This window comes from Gymnoscopelus braueri, assembly GCF_963280865.1.
Source record: "Gymnoscopelus braueri genome assembly, chromosome: 2".
In the NCBI taxonomy this organism is placed as follows: Eukaryota; Metazoa; Chordata; class Actinopteri; order Myctophiformes; family Myctophidae; genus Gymnoscopelus; species Gymnoscopelus braueri.
In genome coordinates, this window is record NC_137604.1 from 63,285,227 (window position 1) to 63,309,619 (window position 24,393).

Here is a 24,393-nt window from a genome sequence, read left to right on the forward strand (position 1 = left end):
TTATTTACCTTGAGAGCCTTCGGAGCGGTGCCTAGAGATCAACCACCGTTGTCTCAGGTTGAATCCGTTTAGTTGAATTCATATAAATTTACTGTATCATCTGTCATTTCCTCATAGTTCCTATAATGATTGAATGTCTCTAGGAAGTGGTGCAAAGGCTTTTATCAGAAATAGGAAGCTCATCTGTTTGATGCATAAACTGAACCAAACAACGAGGGCTGCAACAATTAATCAAACTAACTAAAGAAATAATAGATAATCAATCATTTAATCAAATAATTGATTAATAATCTATCCCCATTTTGGCCACGTTATTATAGGCGGGGAGTTTTTAAAAAATAGTGAAAATGGCCAATCTACAAGCTTCACAAGACATTGTGAGCTTCTTCTTCTATTTTTACAATTTTGCACGATACCATTGTGAGTCAAAGTAGAAAATAACACTGTATGGAGCAATTCTTTTTTTCAAACTTATGTTCTTATAATTGCTCCTCAATAATTTTCCTTATAAAATGGCACAATTTCCGTCTAGTCACTCTGTGTCTCATTGGTGTACTGTGACTGTGTCTACCAGTGACATCATTGATGGGGATTATGAGCTAATAGAAAACCACGACCTTTCTCTTCCTGGAAAGTTAGCATGCTAATCACCAAGTAAATCCATTCATTCATCATTAAAAACAACACACATCATTCAAGTACAAAAACTTTTTTTTTTAATTTTCTATGATCAAAACTGCAAAACATCTAGAAAAATATACAACAAACTGAACCTTTCACAACATTGAACATTTGTTTGTGAAAAAACTTAAGGGGGGGGGGGGGGGGCTTAAAAGAAAAAGAATATTCACATTTTTCCTCATTATCGATAAAAGCACATTCTTTTTTCGTTTTTTTCTTTTTCTTTGTATGTAGCTTTGCGGTCGCTTCTGTCGCTCACCCGTGGTCTTCCACCAGGTTTAGCAGCCTTGGATCAAGACTAACAAGAGATTTATTTTCACCGTTCCTGACATTTGTGTGCGAATACCTGTCTTGGACGACACCCCCAAATACTCACTGGAGAAGTCCATGTTGTGTCCTTGTGAGCTCGTAGATATGTTTTTGCTATTAAAAAAAAAAATCTAAGAAAAAAAAGGGACATTTCAATCCCGCCACAAATTAAAATCAATTATTGCGAACCTTTTTATAACCGCTGCACCCCCTATATAATGTCAGAATCGATAAAAACAAACAAAAATCTCCGTCAGTCTCGGTCCGAGGCTACAAGGTCTTTTTTTTTAAGGGTCGCGTTGGTTTTCCCCTTTCTAAAACAGGATTCATAATTCGTCGTGCGGCGCCGTCACGGGCCGAGAATAGCCGACCTACAAGCTCGCAAAGCGTCGCGGAACGCGACGCTTTGTGAGCTTGTAGGTCGGCTATTCTCGGCCCGTCCTCTGCGCGCGCCGGACTCAAACGTCCCCGCAGTATCCGGAGTCGTTGGACAGCTGGGAGTTGGAGCTGCGCGCCGAGGAGGAGGACGAGGAGTTCCAGATGTCCAGGTTCATGTGCGGCCCGAACGGGTTGAAGCTGCTGTACTGCAGCTTCTGCTGCGGACAGGAGGGGGCGACGGCGAGCGGCTCCCTGCCGCCGCCGATGATGCTGCTGCTGCCGCCGAAGGGGGAGGCGGCCGAGGCGCAGGAGGCGGAGACAGAGGAGGAGGAGGAGTAGGGCGGGGCCACGGGAGACACGGGGGAGATGGGGGCGGAGCGGTCGGCGGCGGCGTGGTGGAAGGCGTGGCTCTGGTAGGGCTCGCTCTGCGGGGTCCAGATGGAGCCGAACAGGCTGGACATGGGGGACAGGCTGCGGGTCCCCGAGAAGTATGGCTGTAAGGACAGAAGGATGGATGTGAAAATTAATAACGGCTCCATTATTATATCACGCACACGCACACGCACACGCACACACACACACACACATTTTACATTTTTAAAGCAAAAACGAATCTCCTGACTTATTTTTTTTGTTCGTCCCAATATTTTATTTGTGAAACAAGTCTCAAAAATCTGAATCGCAATACACTTTATTGTTATATCACTAGTTTACAGTTGTTTTTTGTGTGCGCAAGCTCCATCATTTAGTTGTTTTCCAGAAAGGGAGAAGATGAAAAATGAGAGGGGGTGGAGGGGGGTTAGAGCAGGGTGTAAAAATCCAACATTAAAGGGATAGTCCCCCCAAAAAAATTTTTTTCTCTATCGATACATTTTCTTTTTGGTCGCATTCCTAAGCCAATAATTTGATGACCAGCGGACCGGTAGGCAGCGGTTCCGGTAGGAGACACAAAGAGTCTCCTTTGTGTCTCCTACCGGAACCGCTGCCGGTCATCAAATTATTGGCTTAGGGATGCGACAGAAAAAAACAATATCCATGAGTTCAAGTCTCCATGGGGTGACTAATCGATAGAAAAAGTAATTTTAGGGGTGAACTATCCCTTTAAATAAGCATGTCAAAGAGGACATAAAAAATGTATAACGTTGCTGTCAGGCAGAAACCTCTTATCTCCATATTTAAATGAATTAAATGAATTGCGGTTTCCAGCTTGTAGATCTTCTATTTTTGCTATTTTTATTTGAATCGTGAAAAGTAACAGTTTTGGTTTCCACCCGACAGAGACGATATACAGTACCTACATACACATATGTAGCATAAGACCAGCAGATACAGTACAGTATGTGCATGAGATTAGACATATGGTGCAAAAAAAAACACATAGGGCAGAAACATGACAGGTATAAATCCATTTGGCAGGTCCACAAGTCAAAGTCCTCCACGCCAGTGGTTCTCAAACTTTTTCATGTCAAGGACCCCGAAATTGACACTTATTAGCCCGCGGACCCCCATTTGAAAAGATATGCCACGGATCCCCCCCCCCATAAGAGATGATTTGTACAGCTCTAACAGTCAATTCTCAACCATTTTAATTGAAGGACCCCCAGTTTGGCATGCATAAGGCTACGGACCCCTATTTTATGGCATTTCTATCTACCCCAATTCATATTGTAAAATCAATGTTCATTTAACTCTGAGAGTGTACAAATGGAACCATTCCATTTGTACACTCTCAGAGTTACAGACCCATAAGGGTCCATTTGGTTCCTAACTATCCATCATTTGGCTGGGGACCCCCTGGAACTCCCTCAAGGACCCCTGGGGGTCCCCGGACCCCACTTTGAGAACCAATGCTCCACGCTAGAGCGGTGTTTCACAAACAGATAGCACAATATGTTGTCATATTGTGCTATCACAACAAAGTGCAGAGGAGACTGTTCCACCAACTGCTGCTGTGCACAAAGCAGAACTCAATTGGTAGAACCACAGGCTTCCTCATTTTATATGTAAGCTAATAACCACCTGCAAAGTTTATTAACCCATTCAACCTGGGAACGCATCTGTGTCATTTTAGATTTTTGCTTTTGCTATTCAAAAATAGCAGATATACAAGCTTGTAGATCTAAAAAAAAAAAAAAAGATCTAATCATGACAATTTGAAATCTTTGCTTCTGGGGGTCCCTGGAACAAAAAAAAATCATGTCAAGGACCCCCAAAATTATATGGATTTGGCCACGGACCCCCAAAATGTGTTGTGCCAGGGAAGTGCTCTGTTACAAGTAAAAATCCAGAATTCAAAAGTACTCATTGTGAGTAAAAAATCTTTTGAAAATAGATCTACAAGCTCACAATGCATCGCATCGCGACGCACTGTGAGCTTGTAGATCGGCTATTTTCAAATGGCCAAAATATGTATAGGACTGAAGTGGTTAGTGTGTTTTGTAATAATAATGAAAATCTACAAAGTAAGTAGTAACTAAAGTTTTCAAATAATTGTAGTGGAGTAAAAAAGTACAACAAGAGTAGAAGTTAGATTACTGCCAATTGGAAATACTCCAGTAAAGTACAAAAAATAACTCAAAATCTTACTTAATTACAGTACAGTTGAGTAAATTTACTTAGTTACTTTACCACTGATGGTTAGTAGAGGGCTACACTTTTTCCCCCCCAAAAAAATCTGCACAGCTTACTACATACAGTATATAGCGTAACACGTTAGAACAGGGGTGAGCAACTTTGATGATGGAGAGGGCCACTATATTTCCACACCCACTCCAGAGGGCCACGTTGCATATACTGTCGGACCATTCTATGTCACACAAAAATAACAAAAATAGCAGATCTACAAGCTCAAAACGCGTCGCAGTGCGACGCGTTTTGAGCTATTTTTGAATTGGAATCCTGAAAAGTATCATTTTTATTTAATTTCAAATGCTTTTAGTTATACTTATGTTAACTTTATGAACTTAAATACAAATACATTGGACATAAAAAAAGACAATAGAATTTTAATACTAGTCATTAAGCTACTACTAATATAGTAGTAGTAATTTAAGTGGGTCATGTTTGCAATTGTAACAGCTGAAATCAATAATATATGAGTATTCCGATAATAACCTGCGGGCCGCATTAACTCATTGCCTGCCAAAAACTTTATAAACGTTTTTGAGAATTTAGCTATTGCCTGCCAAAAACGTTTATAAACGTTTTTGGCAAAAAATATATCTATATATATTTTTTAAATCTGAAATTATTCTTTTATTTTTTGGATTTTTCCGTTCGTCACAAAGAACCAGGAGATAACATTTTCCAAAAAGTTGCTGCTCCATTCACTTCAATGTTGAAAAATAAACGGACAAAAAAATAAAAATGTTCCTATGTTTAAGCTGTAAACATGCTGGCAGTATGTGAGTTAAAAAAAAAAACTCTGGCAGTTTAAGAGTTAAGTGAAGGTGGGGGCTGCATGTGGCCCCCGGGCCGCCAGTTGCCCATGTATGCGTTAGAACACACCACTGGTTTCTGCTCATCAAGACTTGGAAGTGACGTCATGTGATGAGAGACGACTTCTAGAGTTCAATTGAAAACGACGTCAATATCAAAACCAACCCAACCTCAACTGTTCTGCACATCAGAAAGTATCAGACAGGTTGAACTCTTACCTTGCTACCCATACAGGGGCCAGTTTCCCAGGCAGAGGGGGGGTCCGGAGGGCTCTCGTCCCCCCAGCTGGCCTGGGGGCTGTAGGCACTCGGACCGTCCGGACAGGTAAAACCACTCTGCAGGTCTGCGTTACCTGGAAAGAAGAAGCCAGAGAACAAGAGCTTGTGACTAAATAATAACTATATTATATCCATTGGAACACAGGTTCTTTTTTTGTCATTTCCTAAAAAGTTATGGTTTCCACCAGACAGCAATGATGACTGGGGCAATATCTGCTAATGGCTAGAAGTCAAAACTACACTGCTGTCATACTTTATATCTCTAAAAGTAATCTGATTGTAATGAAAGTGCTTCCCAAGAGAAAGCAATACTTTTGTCCTCTGCTGCCACCACCAGGCCAAACTGGGGAGTGTTTTGGGCCTCAGCAGAGGTCTGCCCTCCACTGAATAATGACACAATTCTTCATTTCATGTAAACATCATCAAGTCAACAAAAACACCGTGTCTGTTTAAGTGTGAATTATATACTTGGAAATGGTTTAAATCCACGTTTGATCCATAGAGGATATATGGGATACAGTGAAGGAGAGGTCACTTTATACTTTGTGCAACAAGTGTCGACTGTAATGGTCACAGAGGGCTTTGTAAAATGTTGGGGATTGGTTGATTGGTTGGGGAGACGAAGTAAGCTGCGTTATCATGGATAGTGACTGGACTTCCTATTAACTCATTTCCTGCCATACACGCATAAAGTCGTTCTATTAAATAGCGCACTTGCCCGCCAACACTCATAAATGCGATCTATTAAAAAAATTGACAGATGCTTTCCCGGTCTTAACAGCATGAGAGAATGCGTTGTGCTAGTTAGTTACCAGTCATGTAGCTTCCTTGCTCACAGGGGCTGTAGGAGGTGTTAGACTGGCTGCTGTTACCCGTACTGGTACTGCTACTGGTAGTGGTAGTGCTCCAAGGAAATCTGAAAAAACACAGCAATACATATTAATAAAACACTCATATAAACAGTAATCTCTCAAGAACAGATTCAGAGCTGCGCTACTGAATCTGTCGGGAGCCCCGTTCAGAACGTGTGAGCGTTGGCCTACAAGTGGGCGTGCCTTCAGATCAGGAAGCAGGCCGCGCTTTAGCCATTCAAATGTAGTGGGCGGGATTTATATCTGTGCGTTCGCTTCCCACTGGAAACAAATCCTAACTCATTTAACAATAGCGTCCGCGGAGCCGACAAAACCACGGAAAGTTAGTAACATTTTAACTTGTTCTTTCATCATAGAAACAAGTGGGCTTATAACCAAAACCATCCATGTTCTTTGGGAGAAATGGTGTTAGTGTTCCGTGGAGAAATATTGTTCGTGGGAATGAAGACTGAGGCGCACCGCCGGAAGTGGAGGGCTGAGGGCAGAGACCAAACGCCGGATTCCAGTCACCCCCCGAGTCAAATGCAAAAGTGAAAAACGCTGGGGGGGCGCTGTTTTTCCTTTGGCGATGGGTTCCCAGATTATATAAACAGTAACATAGCTCTTTAATGGGTTGATAAAAATGTTCCACAAAACAGTTCTCCAATGTACCCTGACCTTGCACGCACACACACACACACAGAGTGTAAGAGTCGGTACCTGTTGTAGGGGCTGGGTGCGGCAGGTTGAGGTATGTAGGCTGGAGATTCACTGGTGTTGTATCTGAACTCACTGGTGAGAGGAGCCGACCAGGACGTCATCTCCCCAGGAAAACACTGAACCGACAGGTCTGTGTGACACACACACACACACACACACACACACACACACACACACACACACACACACACACACACACACACACACACACACACACACACACACACACACACACACACACACACACACACACACACCATTCTGTTTCATGTCATCATTCTGTTTCATTGTTTCATGTCATTGCTGTGTTCTCATCTCCGGGTCACTGGAAGATCGTGAATAAGGCTGCAACTATTATTCTCTTGATAACTTCTTTGATTAAACGAACAATTGAGAAGCGTGATTTAAAAAAATACATACATATCTACACAACAATGCACAAAACATTCTAATGAATTTTTTTATAATCGACCAAAACGATGAGTCTGATTAACCACTTCAGCCCTGTTTTACTGTATATTAATTTTTTTGTTATTGTTGGATTATCTCCACAATTCCATCAATGCTGTATTGATGTGGTAGAGAGATAACAGGCAAATGTTGATCAAAGTTACTATTCTTCAATATTCTCTAATTGTATACACTTCTTAATTAAGTAATGCAGATGTTTAACAATAATTTAACCCTTGAGAGTGTAAAATGAAATCAAATGGACCCCGTAAGGCGCAATTTGGTTTCATTTTACAATCTCATCAGTTACAGATCTATAAGGGTCCATTTGGTTCCCTAACTATCCATCTTTTAGCTGGGGACCACCTGAAACCCCCTCAAGGACCACTGGTGGTCCCCGGACCACTGCTAGAAAACCACTCCTGTGGATGGTTTATTTTCACTATAGCAGGTTATTTAGACCGATGCTAGGTTCAATGTTTACCTTTCAATATACAGATTATATATATTTTTTATAGTATATTGTTTAGACTGATGCTAGCTGTGATCCTAGTTTAATGAGGCACAAAACTGTCTCTCTGCATTCTATGTATGCGTTTACCTTGATTATTGTAAGTCGCTTTGGATAAGATTAATATTGATTAGTTAACTGTTGCATTGTTTACATCGACAGCAATATTCTGATAACCCAATCAACGCCATTAATTAACAGATGATGATAGGTGAGAGTAAGCATGATGAAATCAAGACATACGGCATCTGTATAGCATGTTTCATACACAAAGACAATTCAAGTAAAATCTATTTGATTTTAGTGACAAATCAAAACAGATTTGACTTTTCCACATAAATCAGGTCTAGACTGTGCTCTTTCATTAAAGACACTTCCTCACAAAATTGGAATCGTACCAAATATAAAACTGAAGCTGATACATGTGTTCTCTCCTCATTTGATTAAAGTGCTGACCCACTTGAAAATATATTTTCTGTTTACTAAAGAGCTGGAGAGACCCCTTTTACTGTTTTACTGAACAAACACTCTCTAGCAATGATTACTATCACAATATAGAGCTTTAACCTTTTAACACATTTTTGTTTTAACCAAATGATATCACTTACAGGACATTAACCCATTTAGACTGGGAAAGCATCTTGTGCCATTTTAGTTGCCTTTGGCTATTCAAAAATAGCAGATATACAAGCTCATAGCGCGGCACCGAGCTTGTAGATCTGCAATTTTTTTTATCGTGGAAAATTTGTGCAAATCTTCACATTACGTTACAATATATATGTTTAAAGCGAACATTTTTAACTCCGATCTGTGCTTCTGGGGGTCCCTGGAACAACATATTTTGAGATGGGGGTCCGCGGCCAAATACATATCATTTTGCGGGTCCTTGACATGGAAAAGTTGGAGCACCACTGATATAGAAACATACTGTTAGGGTTTAGAAAACATTTTAGATACAGTATGTATTTGGCCGCAGACCCCCCATCTCAAAATATGTTGTTCCAGGGACCCCCAGGAGCAAAGATTTGAGTTACAAATGTTTGCTTTAAAAAATATACATTTTCAAAGATTTGCTAACATTTTCAAGATCTTTCAAAAATAGCAGATCTACAAGCTCAAGTAAAAAATATGGATAAAGTGTTTACACAGATACTTTCCCGGTCTTAATGGGTAAAAAGTGTTTTTAGAGCTGTATGTGACAAATAAAAGTAATAAACTCACCAGTGGTGGGTGCCTCAGAGAGCACACCATCACACAACTCCTTCACGACCTTCACTGTGACTGACATGGCTCCAATGTCAAATAAACAACACACTACAAACCACCCCTCCTCCTCCTCCTCATCCCTTATAAGACCCTCAACATCCTGGCTCCTCCCTACCTGCCTAACTGACCCCTCCTCCTCCATCATCATGTCCCCTCCCACTCCCTCCCATTCCAAAATCCAGATTCCGACACGAAACGCTTAAAAACACAATTCATCGAAGTAACAATTCATGTGGTAATACCGCTATCGTCCATTAAAAACACAGCCAGGGCTGAGAACGTCACTTCTTCGATGGAGGTGATTTACCCATTCAATCCGGATTTTTGCAAATCTTTGAATATATATATTTTTAAAAGCGAACATTTGTAAAACATTTTGTTTCAGGGACCCCCAGAAGCAAAGATTTGAGTTACAAATGTTTGCTTGAAAAAAAAGATTTGCACACGTTTTCACAATCTTTTTTCAAAAATAGCAGATCTACAAGCTCATAGCGCGGCACTCTGAGCTTGTAGATCTGCTATTTTTGAATAGTCAAAGAAGTGATAGTGATGCGTTCCCGGATTGAATGGCTTAAATGGCCTACGATAAAGTGAATATGTGCTGTCTTTAAGTGGTGGTTCTCAAACATTTTCATGTCAAGGACCCTCTAATTAATGTTTATGTATTTGGCCGCAGACCCCGGGACCCCCATTCAAGATTTGAATTCTTGATTCCTCCGTTGTGGGGAATCAAGAATGAAGATTAAACTTTATTGTCACAAAATAAATGTGGGAGAAATTAGTTTTTTTTTGTGCAAGCTCAATGCAACCTCCTAGCAAACCCCAAGACCAAGCACCCAACCTGGGGGTGACAGGTCTTTCTGAACCTGGAGTGACAGGTCTTTATCAGTCACCCCACGCCCGTGTCTGTGAAACTCACTCTGGACCCCACCTTAAAAACCCACCTCTTCAGACCTGAGAATCCCACCTAAACCCACCTAACCTGTTTTCTAACAAGCTTCAAGTTGTAACTGTCCCACTTTGTTTAACTCTTTCAGTGCCAATGAAATAAAAAAATATGTTCATACTGTGTCAGCAATTTTTTCTAAATAAAACAAAATAATAATAATAAGTTAAACAAGAAGTGAATGGAGCAGCAAATCTTCGGATCACGATATCTTGGGTTCTGAAAATTATTTTCCAAAAAAATAAAATAATAATAAGGGTAATAATAATAATAATAATAATAATAATAATAATAATAATAATTTTGTTTAAACTCGGGATAACTCGTACTTGGCACTGAGGGCATTCAGAAAAAACTCGGGATAACTCGTAGCTTGGCACTGAGAGAGTTAAAGGTGCAGTAAGTAAGTGATTTTCTTTTGTTAAAATAAGTGTCAAATACTCTACTGTATATTCTGATACTAATCATTGCTAGAGCGTTTGTTCACTAAAGGCATGTTTCTCCATGCCTTTAGTAAACAGAAAAGGCATTTTCAGGTCGGGATATGAATTTTATCCAATCAGGAGAGAGAACAGGATACAGGATAAACAAGTGAAATTGGAAGTGATGACACAAAGAAATAAGCAGACACAATTGGTACTGGAATAAAATTGAAGCTGATAAACGTGTTCTCTATGCTGATTGGATGGAATTGGCAACCCCCCCGTTTATTAAATAAACTTGATAACTCTTGATAACAGGGGGAGTCTGCCTAGGGTCTCCACCCAGTAGAATAGTTTTGCCTCCCGAAGGATCTTCTGACTGCATCGTTTAGATGTTCTACTGCACGAAGGAAACACTTGCGCTTGGCGTTTCGGGTCCGACGGCCCAGAGATTTTCTTTTCCGTGGCATGGCTCTGTAAGAGATATTTATGAACCATGACGGTGACCTGGCCTAATTATAGCTCTGCACACACGTCATGCGAAGTACGGCCTCCTCCCAACCTCCCAACCTCGGTCATGTGATAAAGAGGTCAGTAGACTTCCTGTATCTGGTTGCTATGGCAACCTGCCAGATCAGGCTGAGGGTCTGATAGGTGAATCAGAGAATCAATCAAACCGAGAGTCCGATCACTGATCGAGGTGGGGTAAGATGCCTAAAACATAGCCATAGATCAACAGTCTGTGACGGGTCTTGAAGGCATGTGGAGTGATCCTGTGCTTGCGAATCCCTGACGAACTTCGGAGCTTTTGTCAATTATATAGTAGTAAGATAGTGGGCTCATCCTATCCTATCCCACAATGCATCGTGAAAAGTAGGGTCAACCTATGGTCACTATTGCAAACGCCATACCACTGGGGTCCTAGAGGAACCTTGCAGGTCCGTACACTCTCAGAGTTCTATGTAAGGGTCTATGTGGACTGCTGGTGGTCCCCGGACCCGACGTTGAGAAACAGTGCCCTATGCCATTAGTTTTCAACCTTTTTATGCCCAAGGCACACCAAAGGTGAAGTCAAAATGTCAAGGCACACCTCTGTATCCATATGTATGCAAAATAGCCTCTGTTAACACAACGTGCGATCACAGATCAACTCTGTAAACGTTTTATTTTATTTACTAATGCCAAATACATGGCATGTGACAAACAACTTAACTATATTACTTGTTGAATATAACTAACACTCAAAAATTTTGTTGAAACTATGCAAAATGACTAAGCAGCAACTAGCCTCGGAAACCCATGCCTTTTTTTTGTTAAGCAGCAACAAACCCCATCTGAACCAGACAGGCGACAACGTTTAAATGAGTTAATGAAAAGCGCGCACGCGCATGTGTGTGTGTGTGTGTGTGTGTGTGTGTGTGTGTGTTATTGGCTATGACCAACATACTTAGAAATAAGCCTTGCAGAGCCATGTGGCCCATAGGCCAGGCGCCCAACTCCTGTTTCCGTTTATGAACAACACACTTAAGACAAAATCATATTCGTAAACCTCCTGCTTTGTGAAATAACATTTTGACAGTCTCACTTCTACAAAATATCCAACTCCCAACTCCTCAGGTAGGCCTCTGCTACATCCTTTAACATCATGTTATTGTTAACATAACACTACAAGCAATAATGTTACACATTGTGCCGAGTATAGTTGTCTTTGTGTGTAAAACATGCTACAGTAGACAGATAAGTTTGTCCTGCTACACGTGTTGATTTGATTATGCTCAACTCTGACCCGTTATCTTATTCAGGTCAAGGACATCAAAACAGATTCTGTTTACAAGTCATTTCCTATCCAGAGTTCTTAATGGGATTAATGGGGTTATCAGTATTGCTGTCGATGTAAACTCATTGTTCTTGAGTAGAGGTGCAACAGTAGGGTGACCATATTCTGAATTCCCCAAAAGAGGACACCCAACGAATTGCGTGCATGCGTTCCGTGCGCGCGTGCGCGATTTTTTTTGCGGTTTTCCCCCGGATTTGTAACTTTTGGTTTTTTTTTTGGTACCTTAATTCGGTTAATTCTGGGCCTCTTTGAGGTACTGAAAAATATTGCTTTATAAATAATATATTTATTTATTTAAAGCATGTCTCCTCTGTTTGTTTCAGATAACAAAATAATCACAGCTTAAATTAATAATTCAGCTTTTTAACAAAATAAAATAACATCTCTCTCTCAACAAGTCTTATCTTAGAACAAGTGAGGTACCCCATTATTCAAAATAACCTCTCATGTCTATAATGTAAAAATGTAAAAAATGCCTCAAAACCTGTTACTAATAAACAAAAGAAAATAGAGAAGTAGCCTGTTCTTCAATGTTATAGCTCATTCTTCAAAATAATGTCTCCTATGGCTAATGTAAAAAATATAAATAATGCCTCAACATTTAAACAAAAAGAAAAGAGAGGTAGATAACAAAATAATCACTCTCATACAAATATGCTCTATAATATTTCATGTTAAGTTCTGTATGAACATTCAGCTTTTTAACAAAATAAAATAACCTCTCTCTCAAGTCTTAGACTTATCTTAGAACAAGTAAGGTACCCCATTATTATACATTATTATAGTCGGTCAATTTGGCAGAAGAAGTCTCGCCTTGCACAGCTTTCTTGTGCTTTGAAGTGGCAATATGGGCTTGCAGGTCTGACGAACCTTTATTTGCCACGGAGACATATGTTCCTGCTTTGCAAACAGTACACTCTGCTTCACATTTGTCACGACCCAGACGAAAACACGGGTACTTTTTGCGCATTTCATCTGTGAAGTTGCATTTGCGTTTCGGCATTTTCTCCGCCTCTGTCTGTGTAACTTTTCTCAGTCGGGGAGCAATGAATGACAGGCAGCGCTGAGCGCGATGTATGCTGTTCAGTGTGTCTGTGTGAGTGTGTGTGACTGTGTGTGTGTGTGTGTTTGGTCACGTGTGCCTCCAGCCTATCAGCAGCTGTGTTGCCAAGTCTTGTGAGAGAAATAAGGAAACATTCCTCCAAAACAAGCCAGAAAAATAAGCTAATTTTTGTTTTTGAAGTTGCGGTAAATATTCGGACATGGCAACACTAACAATGTGAACAACTCGTTCGCAATTTACAAAACCGGGGTTACGGAAGTACCATAGTTAGCGCTTTCATTGTAAAAAAATATATATATACCAAAACACCGGACATTTGAAGGATTATATAAACCCCCCCCGGACAGGCCGGACAGCACCCCAAAAGAGGACATGTCCGGGTAAAAGAGGACGTATGGTCACCCTATGCAACAGTTAACCAAACTGATTGATTTAATCGGTTCTATAAAAAGACAAAAACTCATTATATTACAATAATCAATTTGGGGGATTCTTTTCTCTACTTACTCTACTTTACAAATGGCCAAAGACCACACTGGATCAGTGTGGAAGTTAAGAGTATTGGAATCAGGCTTAAAGGTAGGGTAAGTGATTTTCTTTAGTGAAAGAAAGTGTCTGATAGTACTTTGTTATAGAGTGTTTGTTCAGTAACAGTAACTTTCTTTATTCTTTAAAAAGATAATGCATTTTCAGATTGGGATACAAATTTTATCCAATCAGGATAGAGAACTCAGACAGGATACAGATTAAACAAGTGAAATGGGAAGTGATGACACTAAGAAATTAGCTGATATAATTGGAACTGGAACAATATAAAAATTAAGCTGATAAATGGGTACTGTCTCCTGATTGGCTGAACTTTTGCAACCCACCTGAAAATGTATTTTCTGTTTATTAAAGAGCTGTATAGACAGGGAGACCCCTGTTACTGAACAAACACTCTATAGCTTTAACCTTTTAACAAAAAAAAAAACGTTTTGTTTTAACCAAAACATATCACTTAGTAAGTGTCTTACCCTACCTTTATATGTACAGGGGTTAAGTAAGAGCTTACCAGCGTTCCTGTCCAGACCAGCGGTGACAGCGGCGAAGCTGGGGTTAAAACATGGAACCGGAGGCTCTGGAGTTTGGCACACATCTTTACGGTACAAACTGGTAACACTGTAAGACAGACAGACAGACAGACAGGTTTTTATGATACAAACTGGTAACACTGACAGACAGACAGACAGGTTTTTATGATACAAACACTGTAGGGCAGACAGTCAGACAGACGGACAGAGCTTGTAGATCAGCTATTTTTGTAAATTATTGAAGAAAAATATTCAAAATGTTTGAAAATTTTCGTTAATAATGACATGCCCAAAGTAGGCATGCCAGGTTGGAGGTGGTCAAAGGAGGATGAAACCCTACAGTAGGCTGAGTGTAGTTTATTTTCCAAAACTACAGCAGATGGAAGGCTGCATCTGGCTGACCTTATAGTACAGTGGTTCTCTTATTTTCAGGCTGCAACCCCCCCCCCCCCCCCAAAGAATCATATTTGAGCTGGGGACCCCCCACCATGACAAGCTCTTGGGATTTAGGAGTTGTGGCATTACATTTTGTTTGTCTCGGTTCCACAGATGCAAATAGTGAAAATAGCCAATCTGCAAGCTCACGTTGTGAGGTGTTGTGAGCTTCTAGATTGGCTATTTTCACTTCTTTTTTTTTTAATTTTCACTACTGTATGTGTGCCTCTTTCTTGGGTAATATTTTACAATTTGGCCAATGTTTGTTAGTACCATTTTTATAGTATAATTTGTTGATTACTTTTGATGCAGTAATGGTCTTATTATTTTTCTTTTCATTTCTTTTTCATTTTAGAGCTACTAAAAAGGTCTTAAAAGTTCTAAAAATTGTCATGTGCAGATACCCTGTATACACTTATAGATACCCTGTATACACTTACCGGTATATTAAAAAGGTCTTAAAAAGGTCTTAAAAGTTCTAAAAATTGTCATGTGCAGATACCCTGTATACACTTATACTGTACTGTTTGTTTAATGTCGAGTGAGCAAACAATGTTGCACATTAAGTAAATCATCTTGGGACCCCCCCCAAAACCCGACCCATAGTTTGAGAACCACTGTTATAGTACACAGTGATGACCAGTGGTACACCCATGGCTCTGGCTACACCGAAATGCAACACACCCATTAATCGTTTGATTAGCTGCAGCTGCGTTGCTAACTAGCCTGCCATGTATTTAATACATCTGCTGTTGGGGGGTCCCTGAAACAAAACATTTTCAGATAGGGGTCCGCGGCCGAATGTATATCAATTTAGGGGTCCTTGACATGAAAAAGTTTGAGAACCACTGATTATTATAGCAACATAATTTATTATTGTTTTTAAACTGTTCCTCCAGAAGCAAAGATTTGAATTACAAATGTTTGCTTTAAAAATATATATATTCAAAGACTTGGTCTTCGTCATGATTTTTTTTTCAAAAATAGCAGATATACAAGCTCATAGCGCGGCACAAGAAATCAAAAAATGACAGATGCGTTCCCGGATTGAATGGGTTAACCTGAACTGGAAAACAAACAAACAAAACCGGCCTGGGGTTTCATGCTCCTTTTAAAGGATTACATGTAGGGGAAGAGGGTGGGGGATGCTGTTCCACAGTCTGGGGGGCTGCCACAGTAAAAGGCGTGGTCAATGTGTTACAATGCTAATGCATGAGAGTTTCAGTTAGGAACCAAATGGACTCTTACTGGTCTGTTAACTCTGAGAGTGGACTAATGGAACCAAATGGACCCATAATAGGGGTCCATGACCTAAAGCATATCAAACTGGGGGTCCTTGAAATGAAAAAGTGTGAGAACCACTGGTCTAATACAGTAGATGATGTTGTGTTAAGAGTTGTATGGGAGCAGTTGTACGCTGTATTTCTGTGTGTGTGTACCTCTGGGTCTTGTAGTTTGCGTTGATAGTCTGGTAGCAGTCTCTCTCTGCAGGGTACATGTTGTACTGCTGCATGGAGTCTCCTGGAGAGAACACACACACACACACACACACACACACACACACACACACACACACACACACACACACACACACACACACACACACACACACACACACACACACACACACACACACACACACACACACACACACACACACACACACACACACACACACACACACACACACACGGTTTTACAGGGGTCAAAATGAGGCTGAAATTTGTTGTCATACAAACTTCATAATTGAAGAAAGGTGGAAAGAGAGAAAGTAACATAAAAACAGATAAACTGTGTGTGTGTGTGTGTGTGTGTGTGTGTGTGTGTGTGTGTGTGTGTGTGTTCTATTATTATACTTGTGAGGGCCACATGCACCCAAAAGAGCTCAGGCTTTAGGGTTAGGGTTCAAAATGGCAAAACATGGAAAAAAATGCATTCATAAAATGACCATAATAAAAAGTTTAATCTCCTCACAAGTATAGTATGTGTGTGTGTGTGTGTGTGTGTGTGTGTGTGTGTGTGTGTGCGTACTCTTCCTAGCAGAGGTAGTGCAGTGTGTTGTCCGGTGGTCTCTCTCTCCCTCTATGCTGCTGGTGGAGCTCCAGCTCCCCCTGCTGGCGCGAACGCTGCCTGACGAGCTGCCCGAGTCTGACCCCGACTCACACACACCCCCTCCCCGCTCCGCTGGACACCTCCGCCTGGGCCGGGACACACACACACCTGCTGACACACACACACACACACGCAACGACAAGAAAAGCAATCAATCAATCGATCAACCAATACATCAATTATTTTTTTTGATTTGAGTTTTTTTCCATATTAACACAATTCGAATGTTGAAGGTTTTAATTCCAACAGATAGCCATTTTAGAGTCATTCAATAGTTACAATTATATCACAAACACATCTTACTTTGTGTGTGTTTTCGTGTGTATTTTGTGTATTCAAATAGATGACAGGCCTAGCACCTAAATGAAAGAGTTGGGCGCACCAGTGCAACCAAAAAGTTAGTCTGGAAGCCTGATATAATTGTGTGCTGTGCACTGTGTGGTGTTCTGAACTGAGTTATGTACCGTTGTGTTTGATAGGGACCGTGGTGTTCTGGACTGGTTTCGGAGGTTCCGCCTTAGAACAGCGGTTCCTGCTTCGCGTTCCGTTGACGTTCCGTTGTTCCCCTGTCCTCCAATCAGCTTCCTTCTCCCGCTCTGACATCATGACCACGCTGTGGTCAGGGACGCTGTACAGATCACGCACGCACGCACGCACGCACGCACGCACGCACGCACGCACGCACGCACGCACGCACGCACGCACGCACGCACGCACGCACGCACGCACGCACGCACGCACGCACGCACGCACGCACGCACGCACGCACGCACGCACGCACGCACGCACGCACGCACGCACGCACGCACGCACGCACGCACGCACGCACGCACGCACGCACGCACGCACGCACGCACACACACACACACACACACACACACACACACACACACACACACACACACACACACACACACACACACACACACACACACACACACACACACACACACACACACACACACACACACACACACACACACACACACACACACACACACACACACACACACACACACACACACATTTTACAACAGTCAACTGACAATTGACTTATTTCACTCCAGTGTATAATTGTATAAATAACTACCGGTACTACTACTACTGATAAATATCATTCTAAAGCATATACATTAACTTAGCTAAAAATGCTGTATGAGAGGCCCGAAAACCGACATAAAATACTCTGCAGTAACAGTGAATGGACAAAACAACTGTGTTTTTGGCTTTTGTAGCAGTGCACATGAGAAGTACAGGGCAGTAGTTTATATGAAGAGGTACAGGTCAGTATTTTTACTTGAAGTACAGGTAGTTTAGTAGTTTGAGTAGTTTACCCAGACTCTACAGTCTTGCGTCGGTTCTTCTTCCCTTTGTTAGTTGCCGTTGGTCCTCCAGACTCCGGGCTCTCGCACTTCTTCTTCGGGGCTTTCACATCGTCTCTGGTCTGGAGACACAGACGAAAACATTAAGGGCTGGGTTATAGCAGGGTTATAGCTTCCAAGTTGTCCACTCAGTAATCTGCCCTCATCACTCAATGAATCTGCCTAGCAACACAGCGGCTGAAGCATCGTGTACAGTGCTAGAACCAGTGGTTTTACCACCTGGATCTCCCTCTGTCGTGCAGAAATTGTGAAATTTGTCGCAGAGGTTTTGCCATCTTTTTCGACAGGCTGCATTTATGCATGGTCACTGAGAGAGGGATTACAGAGGTGTTTGTACCTCTTGGAGGTTGGTTCCTAAGGCTAGTACCTCCCAACCTCCTCCTCAGAAAAGGTGTCTTCAAAACTATCACCACTTTCACTGCTGGCAGAATCAAGCAACAAGCCTTGGGCCGAACGCGGAAACAAAGCTAAAATAAATCACGCCCACCTTGAAACGATTATCGATTTTTTTAATAATCACTTAAATCAGTGGTTCTCAACCAGTGGTCCTTGAGGGGGTTCCAAGTGGTCCCCAGCTAAATGATGTAGAGTTGGTAACCAAATGGACCCTGGAATAGATCTTTAAACTGGAGAGTGTCAAATGGAGAGTGTCAAATGGAGAGTATAAAAAACTGGAGAGTGTAAAATGAAACACGGTCCATTTGGTTTCATTTTACGCTCTCAAGAGTTCAATTATTGTTAAACATCTGCATTACTTAATTAAATAATTGTTCTTTTGATCAACATTTGCCTGTTATTATCTCTCCTATGGTACCACAGGTTTTGGGTCTGGGAGTCTAAATCTCATCACACGGTGGTCCGTGGCTCAAATGGCAAATAAATAATGGACCTTGATATGAAAACGGTTGAAAACCACTGACTTAAATCGATTAATTCGATTTACCATTGCATCCCTGAAAAAAATGTTACACAAATTAACACATTGAGTGCCTAAAACGGCCCTGGCCGTTTTTCATAATCCAACCATTGAGTGTCAAAAACGGCTATGGCCAGTGCTGGCTGTACCCTTTTTTTTTAAACCTCTGGCACTCAATGTGTTAACACATTGATTGCCTAGATCAAGTTAACTCGTTTTTCAAATCCATCACTTGATTGCCTAGACTCATTTAAAAAAAAAAGACCAAAGACCAAGGAGATATGATTTTTCGAAGATCTAGACTCCTATCCACTTCCTTGTTAACTTAAAACTTTGAAATTCTGTATCTCGGCTCCTGAGTAAATCTCTGGCATAAAACTGCAAAAAATCTGAAATAATTCAGGCAGTGAATGTGTTAAGAAATACAAAAATCAAACAATGAGAAGTCCTCCATCCTCACCTCCAGCTGGGATGAGTCAGTCTTGCTGTCGGTGTATCTCTCAGTGCTGCTGAGGCTGTGCGTAGCAGGGCTGCATAGCAGCAGGCCCGGCCTGGGGCCTGGGCCCACGGTGACGCTGTCCGGGCTGCTGAGGCTGTGCGTAGCCGGGCTGCAGAGCAGCAGGCCCGGCCTGGGGCCCGGGCCCACGGTCACGTTGTCTGGGAACCCGGCAGGCGCTTCCATGGGAAACATATTGTCTTCTGCCGGCTCCAGCTCCAACTGCAGCTGAATCTGGGCGTCTTCCTTAAAACCCTGTAAGACCCACATGTATATACACAATTAGGACATGTTTTTTCGTCTCATGTGTAATATAAGTTATAATTTAACCACTTAAACCCTATATACTGTACTTATGGTGCGTTTGGAACTGCACACACTGACCAAACCTACTCAGAAGCAGGGTTGTCCAGTGGTGCGTTGACTCCAAACACTGATGAAAACAACAATGGTGGAAGAAGTAATAGATAAATGCCTACTAGATGAGGCTAAAGCTATAAATTCAAGACAATGTTTAAAGATAATATAGTAGATAAATATAAAACTTCATTATAAACCATAAAATATTATTATATGTGAGGCGTCCAAATGTTTTATTTGTTTTGTCTTTTGTATCGATGTGTTGTTGTTGTTTCTGTTTTAAGTATATTTGAAGACAAAAAGGGTAGGCATTATAAGCTACGGCTTCAGCCTACACCTTTTCGGTCCAAGTATCGTATTTGTAATGTTTGTTGTGACTAACTCTGTACCGAACTAAAACTATTCATTCATTCATTCATTCAAATGCATGCTAAACGAGGCAAGACGAGTGCTACTGCCAGTCATTGCTGCCAATAAACCTGGTGCGATAGGCAGGTATAGGAGTCTTTGCAGTCATGTAAATGTATCCTGCTGTAAATCAAAATAGTCGACGCATATATAGCTTGTTGCTTAGCCGAAATGGAAATTCAAAAATATTTAGGAAATGTTTTTAAATACATGAACGGAAACGACGAACAGATGACAGTTTCCGTTCTCTGCTTTCAGGAGGCGTAGCTACAGACTCTATGTAGCACTTGAATATTGTGGAATAGTTGTTTGGCTTGAGAGACTATACTACTCACAGGGTTAAAGTGCGTTGCTGTGGTCGTGGTGTTCTTGTCGTGCGGAGCGGGGGGGCACAGCGGCTCGTTGTTGTTGCAGACGTCGGGGTCCGGTGTCAGCGGGGGGGCGGGGCTGAGGTCGTCGCGTTGCTCCTCCTCCTCGGCGGCGGTCGCCGCGGTTACGGCGGAGGAGCCGGGTTTGTACTTGGTGTAGAACAGTGAGACGCGGTGCTTCTTCTGAGGCTGGGTGGAGGAGGTGGAGGAACCGGAACCGGAACCCGACCCGGACCCGGATGAGCCTTTCTTATTGGAGGACTGGGTCCGAGGCGCGCTGCCGCTATTGGCCAGCGCCGGAGAGCCCCGCCCCTTCCCTTTGTCGGAGGTGTGGCCCGAGTCGACGTAGCTCTTGCAGCTGCCCTTGGTTTTACTGTTAAAAACACAAACAATGACAACATATTAACACATTGTGTGCCAGAGGTTTATTAAAATAGGGTATATCTAGTGCCAGCATATCTTCCATCCACTTACGCTGATATGTTTCGTGCTGTAGAAGCCCCGACGAGGACGCGCATGTAAACAAAGCCTGCGTGCGAGACGGCGGAGGGTCCCGACTAACGCCTGGAACAATAATATTTCTAACGCGATCCTCCATTGCAGAGTGATCGCCGATCGAAAACGGCTCATTTCCACCACATTAAAAAGAAATGGAGATATTAAGCTTTTAGTCAAGGAGTTAACATTGGAGCGGCCGACCGCCCGGAAGCATTTTTGACATGGATCCACATCCGGCCTCTCCTTCTTAGAGACTCCTTGGATGATCCCAACGTTTCGTTAGAGCGCCCCACTTGGGAAAAATATTTTAAAAAAAAAATGGGCCAAAAACGGTCAGGACCGTTTATGGCCCATAACGCATAGCTTCTCAAAAACGGTCCGGACCGTTTTTGGCACTCAATGTGTTAATTACAAAATTACCGGAGCTTCTATTACTGCGGTTTGCTACGTTGTCAGTCCATTTTATGAAATAAATGCATTGGCTGTAGTTGTAAATGTATGGAATCTACCAGTGGTGGAAAAAGTACTCAAATGTTTTACTTAAGTAAAAGTATCAATACTGCAATATAGAAATACTCTGTTAGAAGTAAAACTCCGGAATTCAAAATGAACTTGACAAAAAGTGCAAAAGTATTGGCATCAAAATGTACTTAAAGTACCAAAAGTAAAAGTCCTCATTATGCAGAATGTCCATTTTCATATTTTCAAATGTATAAACATCTTTTGAAAATAGCAGATCTACAAGCTCACAATGCGTCGCATACATGGCCGAAATGTATGTAGGGCTGAAGTGGTTAATGTATGTTTTGTAATAATAATCAAAATCAACAAAGTAACTAGTATATAACTAAAGTTTTCAAATAATTGTGGTGGAGTAAAAGCACAATATTTGCCTCTGAGATGTAGTGGAGTAGAAGTAAAAGTACTGAAAACTGGAAATACTCCAGTAAAGTAAAAAATACCTCAACATTTTACTTAAGTACAGTACTTGAGTACATATACTTAGTATACAGTGGAATCCACTGACAACAGCTGTCATCTTAACACTAGACACTGATGCTGTTGGGTTAAACATCACTCCTCTGATTCTTGAACAACTACATGCAGTTCAGATTAGCCCACAAGGGGGAGCATTACACCAGCTTTGTTTGGCTCTTGGTTCCCAGTAGTAGGGGGTACTAAGCACAAAAAATGGCCAAATCGTTACGCGGCGGATAAAAGCATGAAATTTGATACAGATGTCCCTTGGGTCATCCTAAAACATCCTAGAAGGGGTGCCCAAAAAAATCTTAAACAGGAAGTGAGTTATGGACAAAATTCAAAATGGCCACCTAAACTGTTGACCGTTGACTCAAAAGACACCAAAAGAATCTCCAAAAAGCATAACATTTGGCACATATGTCCCTTGGGTCATCCTAAGACATCCTAGAAGAGGAGCCCAAAGGAATCTGAAACAGGAAGTGAGTTATGGACTAAATTGAAAATGGCCGCCTAGTGTTGTCGATTGACTCAAAAGACAACTAAAGAATCCCATAAAAGCATACAATTTGGCACACATGTCCTTTTGGTCATCCTAAGACATCCTAGAAGGGGTGCCCAAAAAAATCTTAAGCAGGAACTGAGTTATTGACAAAATTGAAAATGGCCGCCTACAGTGTTATCTATTGACTCAAAAGACAACTAAAGAATCTCATAAAAGCATACAATTTGGCATACATGTCCCTTGGGTCATCCCAAGACATCCCAGAAGGGGTGCCCAGAAAAATCTTAAACAGGAAGTGAGTCATTGACAAAATTGAAAATGACCGCCTACAGTGTTGTCGATTGACTCAAAAGACAACTAAAGAATCTCATAAAAGCATACAATTTGGCATACATGTCCCTTGGGTCATCCTAAGACATCCTAGAAGGGGTGCCTGAAATGATCTGAAACAGGAAGTGAGTTATTGACTAAATTGAAAATGGCCGTGTACAGTGTTGACAGATAATGCAAAAGACACTCATAAAAAATAATCTCATATAAAAGCATGAAATGTGGTACAAATATCCCTTGGGTGATCTGAATGCATCCTAAGGGGTGCCAAAAAAGTTTTAATAGTCTCTCAATGGAAAACACTCCTCCCACACGGGCTGCACTGCTACAATATTCAAATCGAGCAGCCAATCTGGCATTTGGTCCAGAAGCCTGAAAGCTATGCAATCTCTACCATCTCCTGACAAATATGGATGGATTAAAGTCGCTGATTCGTGGACACCTTTATGGACACTCTTGCCAGAGACTGCTTAAGTTTGTAGAGAACTCAAGTGTGGCTGCAAAGCTGAGCCCTTCTGTTTGAGAAAGTGTAGATGCCGGGATGCTGGGTTACCTTGCAGAGCATTATGCCAATGTGCTGGTAATTGCGAAATGGCACACATGAATACATGTAGTTACTAAACACTAATCACAAAAAAACAGTAATGATCAAGAACAAAATACATGAGAAGATAGAGTGTAAAACAAGCAAGAAGATGTAGAGTGCAAAATAAATAAGATGCAGAGAGTAAAATAAGAATATGCAGAGTAAGATAAGATGCAGAGTAAAATAAATAAGAATATGCAGAGAGTTAGATAAATAAAGAAGATTCAAAGAGTACAATAAAAAAATAATGCAGAAAGTAAAATGAATAAGTGATGTAGAAATGAAAACAGAAGGTAGACTACAAAATACGGCAGGTTATGCACTGCATAACCTGTCGTATTGAGTCTGCATAATATGCAGACTGCCATGGTCAACTGTTTAAACAGTCATTTAGAATTTCTTCAACATGGTCCCTTCCTAAAAAGTTAATAAACAAGCAAATAAATAACCCCTTCTAGGATATATTAAGAAGCACTCAATGTACGTACCAAATTATACACTTTTATGACGTCCCTTTATGTTTTCTTTTGTGTCAACTGCTTTAGGCGGTCACTTCCTGTTTAAAACCTTTTTGGGCACCCCTTGTAGGATGCATTCAGATCACCCAAGGGACATTTGTACCACATTTCATGCTTTTATGAGATTCTTTAGGTATCTTGCATCATCTTTCAACACTGTAGGCGGCCATTTTCAATTTAGTCAATAACTCACTTCCTGTTTCAGATTATTTTGGGCACCCCTTCTAGGATGTGTTAGGATGACCCAAGGGACATATGTGCCAAATTGTATGCTTTTT

At 41.3% G+C, this 24,393-nt stretch overlaps 1 protein-coding gene across 2 annotated transcripts in view; it reads right to left on the reverse strand.

The window, feature by feature from the left end:
* Positions 1 to 693: 693 nt before the first annotated feature.
* tmem131l (transmembrane 131 like) overlaps positions 694 to 24,393 on the reverse strand; it is a 98,634-nt gene continuing 74,934 nt past the window's right edge. Inside the window, exons 25-36 of one of the 2 annotated variants that reach the window (XR_013932035.1) lie at positions 20,668 to 21,073; positions 19,529 to 19,819; positions 18,105 to 18,214; positions 17,235 to 17,398; positions 16,690 to 16,878; positions 16,098 to 16,179; positions 14,205 to 14,311; positions 6,656 to 6,785; positions 5,897 to 6,000; positions 5,025 to 5,158; positions 1,344 to 1,862; positions 694 to 1,304 (exon numbers count right to left, since the gene is read on the reverse strand). Coding sequence is in view for 1 of the 2 variants with exons in the window: in XM_080412845.1 (XP_080268971.1) it covers positions 1,449 to 1,862; positions 5,025 to 5,158; positions 5,897 to 6,000; positions 6,656 to 6,785; positions 14,205 to 14,311; positions 16,098 to 16,179; positions 16,690 to 16,878; positions 17,235 to 17,398; positions 18,105 to 18,214; positions 19,529 to 19,819; positions 20,668 to 21,073 (2,131 nt within the window). In the remaining variant the exon portion in view is untranslated. Of the gene's footprint in view, positions 1,863 to 5,024; positions 5,159 to 5,896; positions 6,001 to 6,655; positions 6,786 to 14,204; positions 14,312 to 16,097; positions 16,180 to 16,689; positions 16,879 to 17,234; positions 17,399 to 18,104; positions 18,215 to 19,528; positions 19,820 to 20,667; positions 21,074 to 24,393 lie in introns of both variants that reach the window. The other variant, XM_080412845.1, reaches the window with a different exon arrangement.